Raw genomic sequence first — 16,968 nt, 5'->3', positions numbered from 1 at the left:
AGCTGCCTTCCGCCGGAGGGAGGCGGAAGCGGGATGGCGCAGGTTCCGCCCTCTCATGGCGCTGTTACCTAGCAACGGGAGACAACAGTGCGCCAGCCCGCGCCTGCCTCGGCGGCCTGAGGGGGCGGGCGGCGGGAGGGAGCGGTTCGCTGAAGCGGCCGAGGGCGAGGAGGGAGGAAACGGGAGGCTCCCTCAGCGAGGTGGGCGCTTCCCCGTGTCCAGGGCCCCTCAGGGAGGTGGGTGCTTCCCCGTGTCCGGGGCCCCTCGGCCGGAGGATGGCGGCGCAGTGTGCCCAGGAGAGCATCTATAACCTCCTGCCCCGCCTGGAGGAGAAGCCTGTCAAACCTCCCAGGTACGTGGGTGTGACTGCACCGCTTGCAGACACGGTGAGTGGTTCTGGCAAGGCAATACATCTTACGTGTAACAGGTATTAAAAAAAAAATCTAGTTTTTGCGTAGTTACTGTCCCTCCTAATGAGTCACTGACTATCCGAGGGTTTACAGCCTGCTCCATGAACTGATGATTCAGTTTGGTATCTTCAACGCCATCTTGTTCATTGACAAAGAATTTACAAAGCACTCTTTCCTCACAGCAGAATTACATGACATCTTTTTTTATTTGCACTTACAACAATTTTTCAGTGAGCAGCTGAAAAGTTGGGGCTTTTTAAAATTTTTCTCAGTGCCACACTTCCATTCTTTTCATGTATCAAGTGTGTCTTCTGACATTGTTTCTTTTGCCTTTCTTTCTCACCCCTTACCTTAAAAACATTAAAAATGCCTTTTGCCCCCCTACCATTAATTCCTCTGAGAGTTTTTGTAAAGTTCTTATTTGATAATTGTGCAAACATATGTTGTTTTTCCTTATTATTTTATATGAAAGAAAATTCTTACAGTTAGCATTGACAGTGAAAGGTTAACGTAGGTCATAACGCAATAGCTTTAAAATGTATAGAAATATTAGTGACACTCCTTGGAACAAAGATAGTTATCCCTTTTCAGGTGAAAAGGTTCAGACTTGTGAGATTCCTAGTTCTGAACCTTTTCCATGTAAAAATAGATAATACATCTTTTTTTTGTTTCCAATGTGAATGAAGGATACTTTTGGCAGACAGAGGAAAGTGAAATGACGGTATGGCAAGGCACGCAGCACACTAAATCCATTCCTGTCTTAATACCATTTGGGGATTTGGATACTGCATGACCATCAGGTTCAGTTTAGGCAAGGGATTCCTCAGGTTGGATGCAATCTGACTGCATCACCTTCTGATCTCATTGACTTCTGTTGTCACCCCACTTGCTTTGGTTTGCAATGTGCCAAATATCCAGCTGGAAACAACAGTGTCGAACCTGGTTAATAGCGTGATCTGACCAGTTTTAACTAATGCATACAAAATCTAGGGTCTTTTTTTTTTTCAAATTAAATCATACATATATTTCACTGTCAACTGACCAAGTTGCGTTATATGTAATCTTTTTGTTCTTTTTTTCCTTACCTGAAAACATGGTATAGTTTTTTCTGTGAAAGAAAAGCGCAACTGTTTGTCAGCTTTTGTCTACCAGAAATTAATATGACATGTTTCCTAAAGATGGACATATTTTAAAAGGTACAATGAGGTAGCCTTAACTTCAGGAGCAGGGAGTTCTGCTCCTTCAGGAAAACATCTCTGACAGCTCAGTCCTTCAGATAGAGGCAAGATGCTGCTAATCAGCTAATGATTGGCGAACATATTTGCATACTTTTGATTAAAGCAGAAGTTACAGTGCCATATGCAACATTACACCAAAACAGCAGTGTGTGCATACAGCTTTTCATATCTGAGCCCTTACTGATCTTCACATTAGCCGTTTCAGCTAGTGCCAAAGCCACCACTGATTACAATAGTTCAAGATCATCGTTTGGATCTGTGTAATGTAAGAAACATACAGTTTGCTGTGCTATTCCAGAGCAGCCATCCGTCTCATCTAATCTCTTATAACAGTCTGTACTAGATGGTTCAACAGGAACATTGAGACAATGATACAGTGGACAGTAATAAGATAAACTGATGATCAAGGACATTCTGTCCAACTGTCGACTATGTTTGACATGTTTTCTGAAGCATGAGGTTTTATACACCTCTAAAATAATGTTTCATCCCATAGAATGAGGCAGCGAATGTTCTCATCAATACAGGTCTCGTCTTTTTTGAAGCCAGCTGAGCTTTTCCTGAGATATGTTTGATTGCTGTGTTATGTAAGGTCCTACAATATACTGCAACTGCAGCTTCTGAAATGGCCAAGATACATTGGCATTTGCATCTTTCCCATACTACAGACTTTCAAATACAGAAAATCCAACAAACAGGTTCATGATTACTATTTTCCTGTAGATGCACAACAGCTGCATATTTCGGATGCATTTTGAAAAAAAAGAAATACCCCTAAAAAAACCTTTTCAAAATGGAGTTAGTTAAAAAATAAAGACAAAAGTGTGTAACCGCAAAAAAAAAAAAATCACATTTCTGTCAAACTTTCAGTATGCAACACTCAAAGCAGTTTATTTCCAAAATTTAGGTTTTGTCGAGTTTCAAAATACCTGTTTTCAGTATTTATATGAACAGTGCATACAGGAATCATCTCCGATAGTGTGATAATACTGACCTTGAGACACAAGAGAAGAAGGAAGAAGCACGCTAACTTCAGAATCAGAAGTACAATCTGTCAGTGCAGTGCTGCCCTTAGCCTTAGTATGGAGGTTTTATGAATGATGGCCTTTATTTGGGAGAGAGTACAAAACAAAATAGCTTAGGCTTTTGGCATGAACTACTGCAAAAATGTATATTCTTTGAAGACGTATTTTTAATAATTTTCTGACCTTTAACTTTTTTATCGCTATTTTTTAATGTCTAAGGTATATATCCACATTTAGACCATCAGTGAAATGTGAAGTAGCAAAAAATAAAGCTCAGTGGAAAACTATGGGACCAGCAAAAGTTGCAGTGCCATCTCCAAAAAACTTTCTGCAGAAACATTCAAAGGAACCCAAGCTACCAGCAAGTAAGTGTAGACATGAAAGATATGAAATGTAATGTATTTTTTTAATTTTAAAATTGATAATATTAATGTTGAAAGTAACAGTTATGGAGAATCAAATTTTTTTTATATTTAAAATCATTTTTGTATGCTGGGGCAGTTTCCATTGTTCCTTTTATAGTATCTATGATACAAAAATTATTTCTCTATTTTACAAAAATGTTTCTTATTTGTTGTGTAAAATACTGAAACAAGCAACAAGGAAATTATATATTCGATTAGAAAATACAGTAAGCATTTACTGTCATGTGGTACAAAACCAGCTGAAACATAAAGAAAAATTATATCTCTTTTGGCTGCAGCTATTCAGATGTTGAAGATGTGTTGATGATATGTTCTATCCTGCTGATATTTCAATTTGTAATTATGTAGTTTAGATTTGCACGCCATTCTTTTCTGCAACTGATCACTAATATTAAAGTAAATAATACAAATGGGGGTATTAAAAGTGAACTAATTGTTTTCCGTGCTTGAAGAGATATGGGAAAAGTATGTGTGCCTTTCTTGATGTTATAACCAACATACAGCTTTTACTCTTCAGCACTCATCGTCGGCTCTTAATCCCCTAGCATTAAATTGGCTGGCCGTGTTCAAAGCACAGAATTTTTTTGAGAGCTGCATGTCACAGAAATAAGAAAATTGGAATATTTTGTTGCAAAATGCATCCTATCTTTGGGCACAAACCATAATTCTGGGTATAAGGAGTTGACAGTTCTAATGTTCAGCCTCATGGCCAGTTCTGCAAGGGTGGAGTGACCTTCTTAGTGCTGTTGGAGTTCAAAGTATATTGTTGTAGAATTTGTGATTGACTTCTAAATTTTCAGCTTGAAATTGTTTTTAGCCTGGAAAAATAGAAAATCTTAATGTACAGTATAAAAAAAAACCAGCTGTCTAAGAGAATGTAGGAGTCCAGCACCCAAATTTGCGTGGCACATGCAAATGGCTTTAGCACTGAAAATACAGGCTGTCCCAGGAAGCTTTGGAGGCTTAACACTTCAGGCAGTATGGATTATTAGAACCTTAAGATAAGCTTTGGTTCCAGAGGTCCTGTAGGCATCCTAGGTCATTTTTGAATGAAGTCTTTACTTTTGCAGGAAATCTGAACAGCGTTCAGTGTACTGGAATGTAATACTACATGACATCTGATCATGATTGCTTCCAAGCTCAAGACCTTGTTAAATTACCACACTAGTGTTTTAGATGGGCATAGGAAAGAAGGTTGAATCACCAATAATTTGGAGCAGTTCATAAGATTCCTTTTAAGTACTTGTATTATAAAATTAGTGTTATCTACTTCAAATTTGCTATATATTAAGATACAGCACTCTGACTCATTTTTCTCAGACAAGCAGCTCACAATATTTCTATTTCAACTTGTTGATTCAGGACTTCATAATAGCAGTGTGTGCTTGGGTGTTTGCATTTGGAGTCAATGTACCAGAGCCTCAAAATGACTATGACACATCATAGCTTCGATCCAGACTAGTAATTTCATTGCCATGCCTAACAGATCTTGAGAAGGAACTGTATCATTAACTCAGAAAGTTCTTGTACCTTTGTTGGATGGAATTTCATACCTACCTCAGTTACACTGCTTAATCACCTCTTTTAAAGCATGGCATTTTCATCACTTGGAATTTAACCAGTTATCAGTTGTCTAAATGGGATTATGGCATTGTCTTTATGGTATCTGTCCCGCCTTCAAAACGGGTTTTGATCCAACTAGTTAAAAAATAGATTGCAAGGACAGAACAGAAAGATTTTTTTTTCTCCCTAAAGTCTGGGATAGTGTCATTCTTTTAGAGTCTGATTACTCACCACTTCCTCACAAAAGGTGTGTTTCTTAACCTTCAGCTGAATCTTGCTGTATTACCGGACTCTGGCATTCATTTTAACCAAGCTCGGTTGCTGGCTCCAGAAGAACTGGGGGCTCCCAAAACAGCAAATGTGCACCAGTGTACTGCAGATAAGGGTGAGCGAGTGCTCACTGAGAAGCTTCAGAGATCTTGTTTCCAAAAGGAATCCTAAGAGAAACAGAGATTTAAGTCTGTGTGTCCTACAGTACTAAGTTGTGGCAAGCTATCAGGTTGTAAAAACAAAACCCAGGAAAGCACTGGTTCGTGGGGTCAGTATCAGGAAACCAGCTGTTGTAGGAATGAGCTCTGTCACATGTGACATTACAGTTATTTTCTGCCAAAGAAGAACATGAACTCAGGCAACCTGAATCAAATCATTATCTCTGATAATGACTGTGAGTTAGAGTTATATCTAGTGGGAAATATGGTGGGAAATGAATTGTCTTTCATCACTCACCTGAAGTCAGACTGCTCGGAAGACTACTGACTTTCTGTTGATGCCTTGGAGAAAAGATTACACTAAAAAGGAAGAGCTTCTATATTCTCTGGAGAAAGGATTGTGAGAAGTTGTTTACGAGTGTTGGGGAGCAGCAAGAGCAGGGCTTTTCCCTAAGGGGAGGTGAGGCAGAAATTGAGGGCAACCACAGTGAAGACTGGGCAATGACCTCACCAACAGGATGCAGTCCCACCACACCAGAGCCAGGCAAGCAGAGCGAGTGGTGATGAAAATGTGTCCTGTCAATGGCCTAGTGACCATCAGAAAAGATGGGGTAACGGGCCAAGTCCATCCACTGATTCCACACAGCTCTTCAGGAATAGGACCAGGGGCAGGCATGGCTGAGAGAGCTCAGCCAGGCACTGACAGCCCAGGGCTGAGCTGAAATGGGGTTCCTGAGCACAACGGTGTGGGGTGGATGCCGCAGGTGAGGCTGGGCAGGGCCATTAATGCCTAAGGGCCCTGACAACGAGCATCTCTAGTAAAGGTAGTTCTAATTACATTTGAAAGAAGTCACGTACCACTGCAGTTAAAAGGAAATGAGTGGCATAAGGCAAACCCATTTAAAACAACATAGTATTCCCTAGGTTATGAAACTTCTGTTATGCCAAACAAGCATACTCATTTTCATCATAGTACATTCCCAGTCAATTCTTTCATTGTAGATACAGTTGGTTTCTATTTTTATGTAATTTTGTACATAATTTTTCCCTTTTGGAAAATGTAATAACATTAAATTGCAAAGCTCTTCATGGTTATTGCTGAGAATGTTTACATGCTCAATTTGCAGGAAAAAAAGAACAGGATAGTAAGAAATTGCCTGCATTATCAGTGCCACGGAGAACAGATCACCCAGTTATGGGAATTCAGAGTAAAAAGAATTTTATAAATACAAATGCAGTTGCTGCTATCACAGGATTGCCTAAAAAGCCTCAACCTATTTATGTTGATAGAAGACAGGGAGATAAATACCTGCTTGAAACTTCAGGACTTGTTCCAAGATATATTAAAAAAAAGGTAAGTTTCATTAAATTATAGTGGAAATACTAGTAGCAATGCCTATTTTAGGTTCTCTATTGCATTCTCCTATGAAATGTTATGATTCTTTTTGAGATGTTTAGATACCACTGCTGTTTGTAGTAGACCTTTGAAATTCATCACGGAGAAATCACTGGCACTAGAGTTGTGCCTTGCCTTTGTTCTGTATTCACTTCCTTATGCTGTCAGCAAAAAATTGGCAGAATGATGCTCCTAAAGCGATAGCATATGTGTTGCATTGGGAACCCAGGGAGAAATGGGGAGACAAACAGAGTTCTGTGATGAATGAATGCTGGCTTTTTAGGAAAGACAAGCAGGGAAGAAGAGGAGGGGTTGCCCTTTGGATGAAGGAGCTCTTCAAATATATGGGGCTCTTCTATGGAATTGGCAACAGGCTGGTTGAGCTTGTGGGTCAGGATCAGAGGAGAGGCCACTAAGTGTCAAAAGTGTGTTTGTTATGGACTATCCAACCAGGTGAGGAACTGGATGAAATCTCTTAAGGAACTCAAGGAAATCTTCAGATCACAGTGCAGCTTCTTATAGAAGACTTCACCCTCCTTGATATCTGCTGAAAGGACAACACAATGGGATGAAAGCAATCAAAAAATGTTGCTGGAGCATGTCAGCAACAGCTTTTTAACACAGATTGTGGATGAGCCAACCAGTGGTCATGCTCTTCTGATTCTGCTACTTACAAATGAGAAAGAACTGGTCAGAGGTGTGATAATCAATAGTAGTCTTGGTTGCACAGGCCATGAAGTAGTTCAAGATCCCCTCCTTCTCGGGGAGGCAAGTGGTAGTGTACAGACCCTGTACTTCAGGAGAGCAAACATCAGCTTATTCAGGGAACTAGTAGGTAGGACCCCGTGGGAGACAGCTCTGAAAAGCAAAGGAGCTTGAGAGAGCTGGCATGCCTTTAAGGACAACCTCCTCCAAGCTCAAGAACAGTCCATTCCACTACTCAGGAAAACAAGATGTATCAGGAGTCTGGCTTATCTAAACAGGTAACTCACAACAGAGCATTATGCAAAAAGAGACATGACGTATGACATAACTCATGACAGAGAAAATGCAAAAAACCCCTTGCAGTACCTTTGCATGGCTAAACAGATATATATAAACAATGTTAGTCATAGTGCTACCCAACATTAAAAGATTTGTGAATCATTTAGCATTTGGTAGAAAGAAGGTGGAGTCTGGTACCTTCTGGCAGAGCTAGATACGCTTCATTTTACAAAGGATAAGGCAAAATAGATGTGTTCCCTCAAGTACATCTGGGATATTGAGAAATCATTTTTCCTCCCAGAAACACAATTCTGCCACATCGAGTATGGGATAGTTTATCATTCCTAACTAGTCCAATTTTCATGTATGTGTAAACACTATTCACTCTCTTCTATGGCATGCAATGTTCAGCAAAAATCAGAGTACAGGAAGACCTTTCAAAAAAAGTATCTAAGGAATATGTTTCAGAACATAAAATCTGACCCCGTATAAAAATGTAAAATAGCTTGCTGTCATTAGTGGGTTTCAAACTCCTCACTTAACCATCAGTTCTTGTAAATAGATGTTTTGGTTTCTGGGTTCTCTTGTCCTCCAAGGTTGCAAAAATACATTGAAGGGAATTGTTTGTACGTTTTGCTCAGGCTACAAAGATAATCACGTTTGATACTTCTAAGAACACAGTGATTTAAGATTTTATTGCTCGGTGGCACAAAATCGCATTTCAAGCTGTCTTTGTACATGTAATGTACTATGGATGACACATATGTCTTTTTTTCCTTCTTAAAAGCACATGTAAGAAACTTCTTCCTTACCCTTACAGGATTATGGTGTTACACCAAAATATGTAACACAGAGAAATGAAGAAATGAAGAGAGCTCAGAAAGAATATGAGGCCGGTATCTTGGAGCATCTCAAGAAAAGAGCCATGAAACGGCTATCTGACGAAGAAAGGAGAAGTCTTCTGCAGGTGCGTATTTTGATTTAGTGTAATTAGTAACATGTACAAAAGATTAATAAGGTCCATATGAATAATAAAAGTATACTAGATTTTTTAAGCGAGGCAAATGAGTTAGTTATTTTTTCACTAGATGGAGCTGTAGAACAGTTGTAAACTGAACTAAAGGGAGCTGATTTAGGTACAGTTTTAGTCCAGTTTGAGAAGTACTTCAATTCTGTTAGGTTTCTGTCCCCCTTAATGACTTGGAATTTCATTGAAACTTCAAAGGATGCAGAAAATCACCTATATGGATTTAGTGACAATTCTGACTCTCTAATTGTGAATCATGGAAAAATACAAATTGTTTTGGGTTTTTTTTCCTGCTGCATAACATTGCCACTTTTATTGGCAGTTTCTATCTTCACATTGTGACCTCACTGACTAAAGCATAAGGTCATGCTTCAAAATGTGGCAAAACCAGAAAACAGGATTAAATTGCAATGTATTTGTAGAACTATGACTGGAAAAATTGTATTTTGTCAAGCTGTTTTGCATACTGTCTTTCATACAGTTTTTATTGCACAAGATTTTCTAACGAGAAATAATACCATAAAAGAAGTAGAGCGGAAAAAAGACATTTTAAAAGTATATCCAGTCCTTGAACTGGAATTTCCCGTGACCACATTTTAGCCAAATTTCCTATGAAAATGAGGCTTACATTACTGTGATATCTGTTTATCAGTCTGTCCCTTAATAACTTGATCTTAGCAGCCACCTGAAACAAATTAGCAGATGGATGGACATCTCCAAGATGCTAAATTCCCACAAAAAAACCCAGCAGAATATCTAGAGAGAAAACAGTGTGTCTAACTCACTTGCAAAGATTAACTGGCTAATTAGCAAGATCCAAAATAGCTAGCACAATGGTGTCTCTTGCTTATGCAGCAAGCAGTAGAAGCTAGGAAAGAGTATGGGAGAGAGGTGAGGGTATTGCATTGACAGCAATATAAAGAACATAACAGCGAGGGTGAAGATTAAAATATTTTTATGGTGGGAAAGGCATGGGACAAGTTGTTAACTCTGCAGCAAAAATATATGTGCAAAAAGGCATGCGAGTTCAGTTGCTCACAGTTCTGCATTTAGTTTGATTAAAATTATGTTCTATATTTTTAAAATACAAAAGTGCACTGCAATATTTTTAATTGAAAAGTTTTTAGATTTTTTTTATTAACTCAGTATTTTCTTTTAAATTTTTCAAAAGTTGCTCTTTCATGGGCCAGATTACTTGTACAGTTATATTGTCAGGAGGAATTAGTGTCCCCAGGGTATGTGGCTTCTGCCCAGTCCTCAGCTGTAGACATACGGGAATTCCTGTCTTTTAAAATAATTGACATTGCTAGTGAACACGTGCACTATCTGATTTGAAAGAATATGTGGCAATAGATGTCTGAGAACAAAATCAAGCCTCATGAACTTACAAAAATAAAGGGAAATAATTTGTGCCAACATTTTTTTGAACTCTCTCTCTCCTTTATGCTTACTTCAGTTGAGATTTTGTGAGAATAAAAGAGTATGTTGATAAATGCAGTACATATTTCTGACTGATCCAGCATGTATTAGAATTCCTTATATAGAGTTACTCAGTTTGTGATCTAGCCCATAGCAATAGTCGTCAGCATATTACATTGCTGTCAGAGGAGCTGTGAGGGAGATTTTTACGTAGGGAGTCATGATCTGCTTTTGATCTCTCCACTCTGTAGGCATAGAGTAAATTGTGATGAGTGCATTCCCTAATGTGTTTTAAAACTCACTGTTTTCAGTTATTTCCAAACCATTTTTTACTAATGTACACAAAGAAGAATTATTTAAAAGAAGCTATGAATGACTATTATATGAAAGTTTTGGAAATACTGTATTTATTTTCATGGCTATATATTTGTAAACTATACCTTAGCCTGGTAGACTAGGAGCTTTATTTAAGTACTTTACAGCCTTGGATTGCAAAGACAGGTAGCATTACAAGACAGTAAATAAATAGGCTTGTTGCTCTTAGTTTCACATGTTGAGAAAGGGGTTTTAAATTTATGTAGATATTTGTGTTTGAAGATTTTTGGAATAACCTTTATGGACAACACTTAGATGCTTAATATGAATATGCAAAAAGCACAAATTGCTATGCAATAAATACACTGCTTTGAGTCAGTAAAATATTAGTTCATATTAAAAAGTATGTTTTTCTTAGTCAGTATTGGCAGGGACAGGTAATTTTTTTCTGTTAGACCAATTCATACAGTGGACAAAATCAGACAAGTTTTTAAGCACAAGAGTCCTTGAGTTCTGAAATAGAAGCAACAATCTTCAAAGCTAAATATGTATTAGGAATAATTCCTCTAAATTTAGCTTCAGTATGTTAATCAATTAGCCAATCCGAGGGAAAAGGTGCTTAACAATAATGGAGAAAAAGGACATGAGGCTGGAAATCACAACATGCCATAAAATCAGTGTGTCAGCTGAATCTGGTTTTAGTTATGGAGGAGAGCTGAAAACTTTAGTTCCCAAGAGAGTAACTTCAGTTCTTCATTTTTGAAGATACTTTGTGATCTCCTCTAAGGAAACAAAACTGAGAGCCAAAAACATTTTGGAAAAGTGTTTTCTCACTGATAGCCATATTGTATTATTTACTGATTATTGTATGAGTTCCTTTTAGTAGGTGTGATTATTAAGTTCACCCATATAATTTTCATGAGGACATTTGACGCACTGAATAAACTCTACTAAATCCTCATATGTGCATGTATAGGATGTGTAGATTTTGATTATCCTCTTGAGGCAAGAAAGTAAGAGCAATTGTTGCAGTAATTGTGAGGATATAAAGGCAAGTTTTAAATTTTATTTTTCCACCACAGTCTGGTTCCATTCAGCATATATTGGTGGATAAAAGATTGTCTCTGATGGTGAATTAACAGGTTTATGAGCACGTTTCAGATGATTGCATGGGTTTTTTTAGGCAGGGTTTTGGTCTTTTATATATGGAAGATACAGTTCACTTTATCTAGTAAGGTAATCTTTTGCATAGCAGTATTCAAGAGAGGTAGCAGTTATTGAAATTATTGTTGATAGGGTCAGTGACAGCTAGGTTTTTTAGTCCAAATGATAATAAATTGCCTATAGATGTTATTGTAAGTGTAGATTGGGAAGGGAATGCAATTATTTAGAATTTTTTCCAAGTAGTTCATAGAAGTTAAAATATTGTGGGATCAGTTTGATGTCCATGGACTGAGCAAAGTCTCAATTATGGAAAATGAAGCTGGTGGTGAGATGAACGGAAACTGCCACTGACTTTTGGCTGGAGTTCCAAGTATCAGTACTCTTGTGATTACTTAAGGTACGTAACACCACTGTGTGTGACGTGATATCTGTGGTAGCCAGGTTGCTGTTTATGGGGAAGTGGTTTCTACAGTGCCATTTGTAAGATATTTCCTGTTGCATTTTGGAGAAGAGAAAGCATTAGAGCGATATGAGTTTTGAGGCAGCTTTTATGAATCCTAGTAGTTCTTCAGTGAGCATGCTAGCATTAGATACAATGGAGTAAAGTTGCCTACCTGTAGATCATTGAAAGCATAGAACGTCTCTTACATAGAATAAGGAAGAGTCACTCTTCATTTACCTTGTGCAGTTTTTCTTGAAGATACTGAGGACTGGAAAGGAAGTGTACAGTCTTCCTTGAGTTCCTGGTAGGCTATAGAGTTGACTGTTAGTCACATTGACATACTTTTTTTCAGTATAGCATTTTTGTGGCTCGTCCTTCATTGGCTATTTAATTATTGTTTTGTTGCCTCTTAAAGACTGTATTTTTTTCTCCCCAAGGCACAGAGTTTTTTAAAGACCATTCCTTATATTGTATCAGAGTGAGTCAAAATTATTTCTGTTGCAACTACTTTGACTTTTAAGCATTTAATTAATTTGGTCCAATTAAGATGATTAAACATTATCCATATATTTATCTATTATTTTAACATTGCAGTGACACTTATCAAATGCAATATTAACAAAAAACCCTAAGTAAGTAGTTTATGTGCATATTATTCTTAATGAAGTAAGTTTTTCTCATACATTTCCTTTTCATGGCACTAGGGGCTAAAAAAGAACTGGGAGGAAGTGTACCGTGAATTTCAGGGTCTTTCAGTAGAAATAGACACCATACCCAAGAAGCTATATAAAGAAAAGCTGGAATCACAGATGAAACAACTGGAGCATGACATAGAAGTAATTGAGAAGCACAAAGTTATCTACATTGCAGATGAGTAAGGACTGCTTTTCAGATATTGCCTCTTTCCTCCTTTTCTTCTTCTCTATCCCTACATCTCCAAGAACGGCCCCCCTAAATTCTCAGAAGAAATCAACACCGCCAACTATTCAGAAGGAAATATTCAACTAATAGAAGTATGTAGCTTCTTAGAAAAGTTGTTACATATAGCTCTCATCTGTATAATTCACAAAATGTTTTGACATAAAATTATTAATTAAATTTTGAGTATAAATCCGTGAATTTAATCTGTTATTCTTTGTAATTTTTATTAACTACTAAGATTTCTATAAACGTCATACAAAGAGCATAAAAAATACTGTTTCATATGTTTGGAGCACTCCATTCCTTGCATAGCCAAAACAAAGTGAAATAATTGGCTGCTGAAGACAGCTTGGTAAATATAACTTCAGGGTAGGATGGCTTCTTGACTAGTTATTAAAGAGCAGTTGCGCTTTAATTAAAAGCTTGAGCGATTGTATTTCTAAACAGCTTGGCTTCTGCATAACATTTTGTGTACTCATTTTTTGTTACCAAAACCAATTTTTATAGTGGAAGCCCATAATAACATAGACTTCATGCAATACTGATACCACATGTCGCTTGCTGTGTGTCTTTACGTATAAATAATTCTGTAATACTATAGTAAATCTATAACTAAAGTAGAAAAGTGTATTTTGATTGCTATTAGGTGTGTAATGTTAGAATGAAAGAAATATACTAGCATGTGAGTCAAGACCTAGGCAGAAATTATATCAGCACACTATATGCCAATTATTTGTATAAAAAGAAAAATTGTTTTGCCTTCCTGCTGCTTAACCTTTGCTTCAGAACATGGCTTTTTCTGTATGGTATCAATCATTGCCACCAGCAGCTGTTGTGACATCATAGTATCTGACATCAGCAGAGGATGAAGTAAAAAATTTCAAATTAACTATTAAAAGCCAAATTTTCACATACATTAAGTTCCTTTCATAAATCTGTCAGGGAATGGCTTTGAAGACTTCACAGTGATTCTAGGCTATATTTCTTGTTCATCTTAAACTTGTCTATGACATACACTAGGAAAGTGTGGGAGAGCAGGAATGTGTATTTTGTTCTTTGTAACTTATTGTTAAGCAATCATGTTTATTTTTGAAAGATACAAGCTGGAATAAAGCTGTGGTTTTGTAAAATACTAATTTCATTTACTGTTTACTGAAAAGAATGACTTATGCTGATATTTTAACAAAACCACACCAATTATAAGCACTTAATAACATGTCACATTATCTCCTAGTGAAGTACAAGATGCCTTTCTTAAGAAATGCAATATAATCAAACATGGCTGTTTCTTGTGGCTTAAAATAAAAAACTAGATTTGACTCCAAAACAGCGTGCATTCCCACTGCCTCACTCTCAGCTTTTAGTTACTCATAGACCGTTGGGCTGAGTTAGGCTGAGGATCTGGATTTGGTTCTTCCATTTATCATCGGTGCTAACTTTATGGAAATGCAAAGTAGGTGATGGCCTATCCCAAAATTTGAGACGAGCAAGTAGGCCACACTTGGAAACATTCATCATTCACCAGTAATAGCGACTCCTTTTTAAAATTGTCAGAAGGATATTAGTATATTATTGGGAAGTTAGGAAGTGAACGGCAAGGGATGCAAAAAGTATTCCTGCTTAACAGGAGAGGGAGAGACTAAAGCCAGTGCACTTCTGTAGCTGAGTGGGCTGTCACTAGTGTCTTCCAACAGTAGTGTGGGGGTTTTTTTTGCATAAACCTCATATAGCACTTTGCAGGTAGCTCCGCAGCCACATGGGATGTTCCCCTCTTGATAGATGTGAATAGCTTCTGTCACCCTGTAGGGAAGTTATAACTCCTTCCATCTATTTTGATGTGTATTCCCTGCGACCTACCAACACTTTTGATTATGGAAAAAGTAAATTATAATGAAAACCATTGAAAATACACACAGAAGGATAACATTCTTACCCTTTAACTCTGTCTGCGAAGTTTGACAAAATAAACTTACAGAATCCAAAGAATGTAACTCTGTATTTATATGTTCAGCAAATGCCAATAATTGAAGGTGTAATGTTCAGGAATCAACTAATATGTACCATCAGTATAAAGTAAAAAGGTGAGTAAACTCAATTGTTCTGATAGAATTCTTTCTTCATAATAGATATTAAATATTAACAGAAACAAGTCTCAAATTGTTTTTATTGGGCAGCTTTCCTCCAACCTGTATCTTCAGAACTGTGAGTCCGGAATATGATAATCTGTTTCTGGAACTCCCTAGAGTCAAGTCAGGTTGAGACCTAGTGTGCAGACCTGAGAGCAGAACTTTTGCTGTGATATTTTGAAACAAAAGGAAATTATAATGTTCTTTAGTCTAAAAAATGTTTTAAGCTGTCTTCTTGGTTAAAAAAAACCACTAATGTATAAAAACATAGCATCGTGAACATTTCTTAACATCGCAATTTAACATTAAGATGTGTCTTGTGACTTCGATTTTACTTACAGATTAATTAGTTTTCATCAGCAGAAGCTTCCAACCTCCCCCATCTTTACTATGGCATTTTTACTGTGACACAAGCTGCTAGAAGTTTTCCTGGGGTTTTCAAATATTCTGAGCACTTGCTGAGGGTGCAAGTTGTGTAACTAAGCAAATGTGTTAAGTGTATAATTCAAAGTTAGTGGTGCCAATGGTAACCTTTCTACTGACTGCGACCAGCTGCACGTGAGTAAAGAAAAGTAAAAAAAATCAAGATTGATCAAACACTTTCCTACAAACAACTGCATTTAGAATAGATGGAAATCTTTTATTTTTCCACACTTGGTCTTTCCAAATCATAATTTCTGGGTGTTTCACCTTCATGGATAGACCATAGAATTATACCAGCCCTAGCTGGAGTAGGGTTTAGTCTTCAGAAATTCAATACATTTTTGCAAATATAAAAGTGAAATTTCAATAAAATTGTTTATTGTGGGCTATCACTAAAACAGATCCAAATCACACAAGCTGTGGGACTTAACACTTTTCTGTAGTGAAGTTTGAACTTCACTCTACAAAACCAGCCATTGCTATGGGAGTTCTGTCCACAGGCTAAAAAGTAGCATTAGCAGTGGAAACGTTCTCTAAATTCACTAGTCAATTAGAAATAATGAGAAAGAAAATCCTCAAAATGCTTCTAGTACTTCGTAATGGTTTTATCAAGATGGTATTTTTAAATGGTCAATATTAAATTGGATAACCATCACAAAACACATGCTAAACACGGGATGAATGCTCTATTGGTCAGTAGGAGTTGTGTTGCCACAAACTGAGAATATTTCCTGTTGGAAGTTGTGCATGACAAAACTGTGTGTCTATTTTTTAAAAATAGCAACATGCAATTATGATAAATATCCCGCTGGCTGTTCTTCAGAATGAAACTATTTATATCCAGGAAGGAAGGGATCAGATACGGCATCGTCACAAACACAGGGAGTTCCTGATTGCGTGGCTCCGATAGAGCTGCCTCAAGCGCGAGCATCAGATCCGAGAGGAGCATATGGGCTCCATGTGGCTGGTCTCAAAGCACGGAGGTTTCTTGGGCTCTGCATGCATTCCTGGGGACTAAGTCTGGGACAGTTCCTCAAAATCTTCCTTGCTGAGGGGTAACCTCATTCCCCTCACAAAACAGTTAGGGCAAAATTCTGTGGGAGAAATAATATGGGAGAAATTCCTCACCGATTTCATTTTCCTTAGTCTCTGTAGATGGGTTTTATTATAGGAGGGCATGTTCTGGCCCTTCGTATGTTTTTGTGAAAAATTGGCGTCACAAACTGCTGCTGTGATCACTCTGCCCCAAAGCTAAAATCTAGCCCTTTCACTGGCACGTGTTTCAGGGAAAACAACATATCTAACAATTTCAGCCCTAATGAAGGCAGACATCTTTCAGATAAGAAAACTTCAGATATATGCAGATTAATGGGAATCCTAGATAAATGTTAGTCCTAGTCAATGCTTTCATCCTCAGCTTTATGGTGCTTATAATATTAATAATATAATTACCGGAGAGACAGGTGGCAAAACCTATTATTAAGGTTGCCTGACATTTCCCATAGCCAGGGAAGCCAGCTGCTGAGCTCTGCAGCTGATGGGGATCACCCACCCCAGTAACTAGAGGCGTATTGAGCCTGACCAAGCTAAGGAGGACCAGCCATTTCTCCCCAGGAGTGGACATCTGAGGTAGTGATGTATACTTGACTGCTCAATGCCTAG

General features: G+C 37.7%; 1 protein-coding gene across 1 annotated transcript; it reads left to right on the top strand.

Annotated features, from left to right (window-relative positions):
• The first annotated feature begins 167 nt into the window (after positions 1 to 167).
• On the top strand, positions 168 to 12,955 carry ENKUR (enkurin, TRPC channel interacting protein). The gene is made up of 6 exons (XM_075143939.1): positions 168 to 200; positions 237 to 352; positions 2,893 to 3,038; positions 6,217 to 6,443; positions 8,290 to 8,436; positions 12,541 to 12,955. The coding sequence occupies exons 2-6, from the start codon at positions 276 to 278 to the stop codon at positions 12,712 to 12,714; spliced, it is 771 nt and encodes a 256-aa protein (XP_075000040.1). The 5' UTR covers positions 168 to 200; positions 237 to 275; the 3' UTR covers positions 12,715 to 12,955.
• Positions 12,956 to 16,968: the final 4,013 nt, after the last annotated feature.

This window comes from Calonectris borealis, chromosome 2 (genome assembly GCF_964195595.1).
Source record: "Calonectris borealis chromosome 2, bCalBor7.hap1.2, whole genome shotgun sequence".
In the NCBI taxonomy this organism is placed as follows: domain Eukaryota; kingdom Metazoa; phylum Chordata; class Aves; order Procellariiformes; family Procellariidae; genus Calonectris; species Calonectris borealis.
The sequence above is the reverse complement of the archived record's forward strand: the minus strand, read 5'-3'. Positions and strand labels throughout refer to the sequence as shown.

What these genes read in the sequence shown, in the direction of transcription:
- ENKUR (XM_075143939.1), top strand. Translation starts at nt 276, where the DNA reads ATGGCGGCGCAGTGTGCCCAGGAGAGCATCTATAACCTCCTGCCCCGC. An exon ending in CAAGATATATTAAAAAAAAG is followed by an intron (nt 6,444 to 8,289) that starts GTAAGTTTCATT and finishes TTACCCTTACAG; the next exon opens with GATTATGGTGTTACACCAAA. An exon ending in AAAGGAGAAGTCTTCTGCAG is followed by an intron (nt 8,437 to 12,540) that starts GTGCGTATTTTG and finishes TCATGGCACTAG; the next exon opens with GGGCTAAAAAAGAACTGGGA.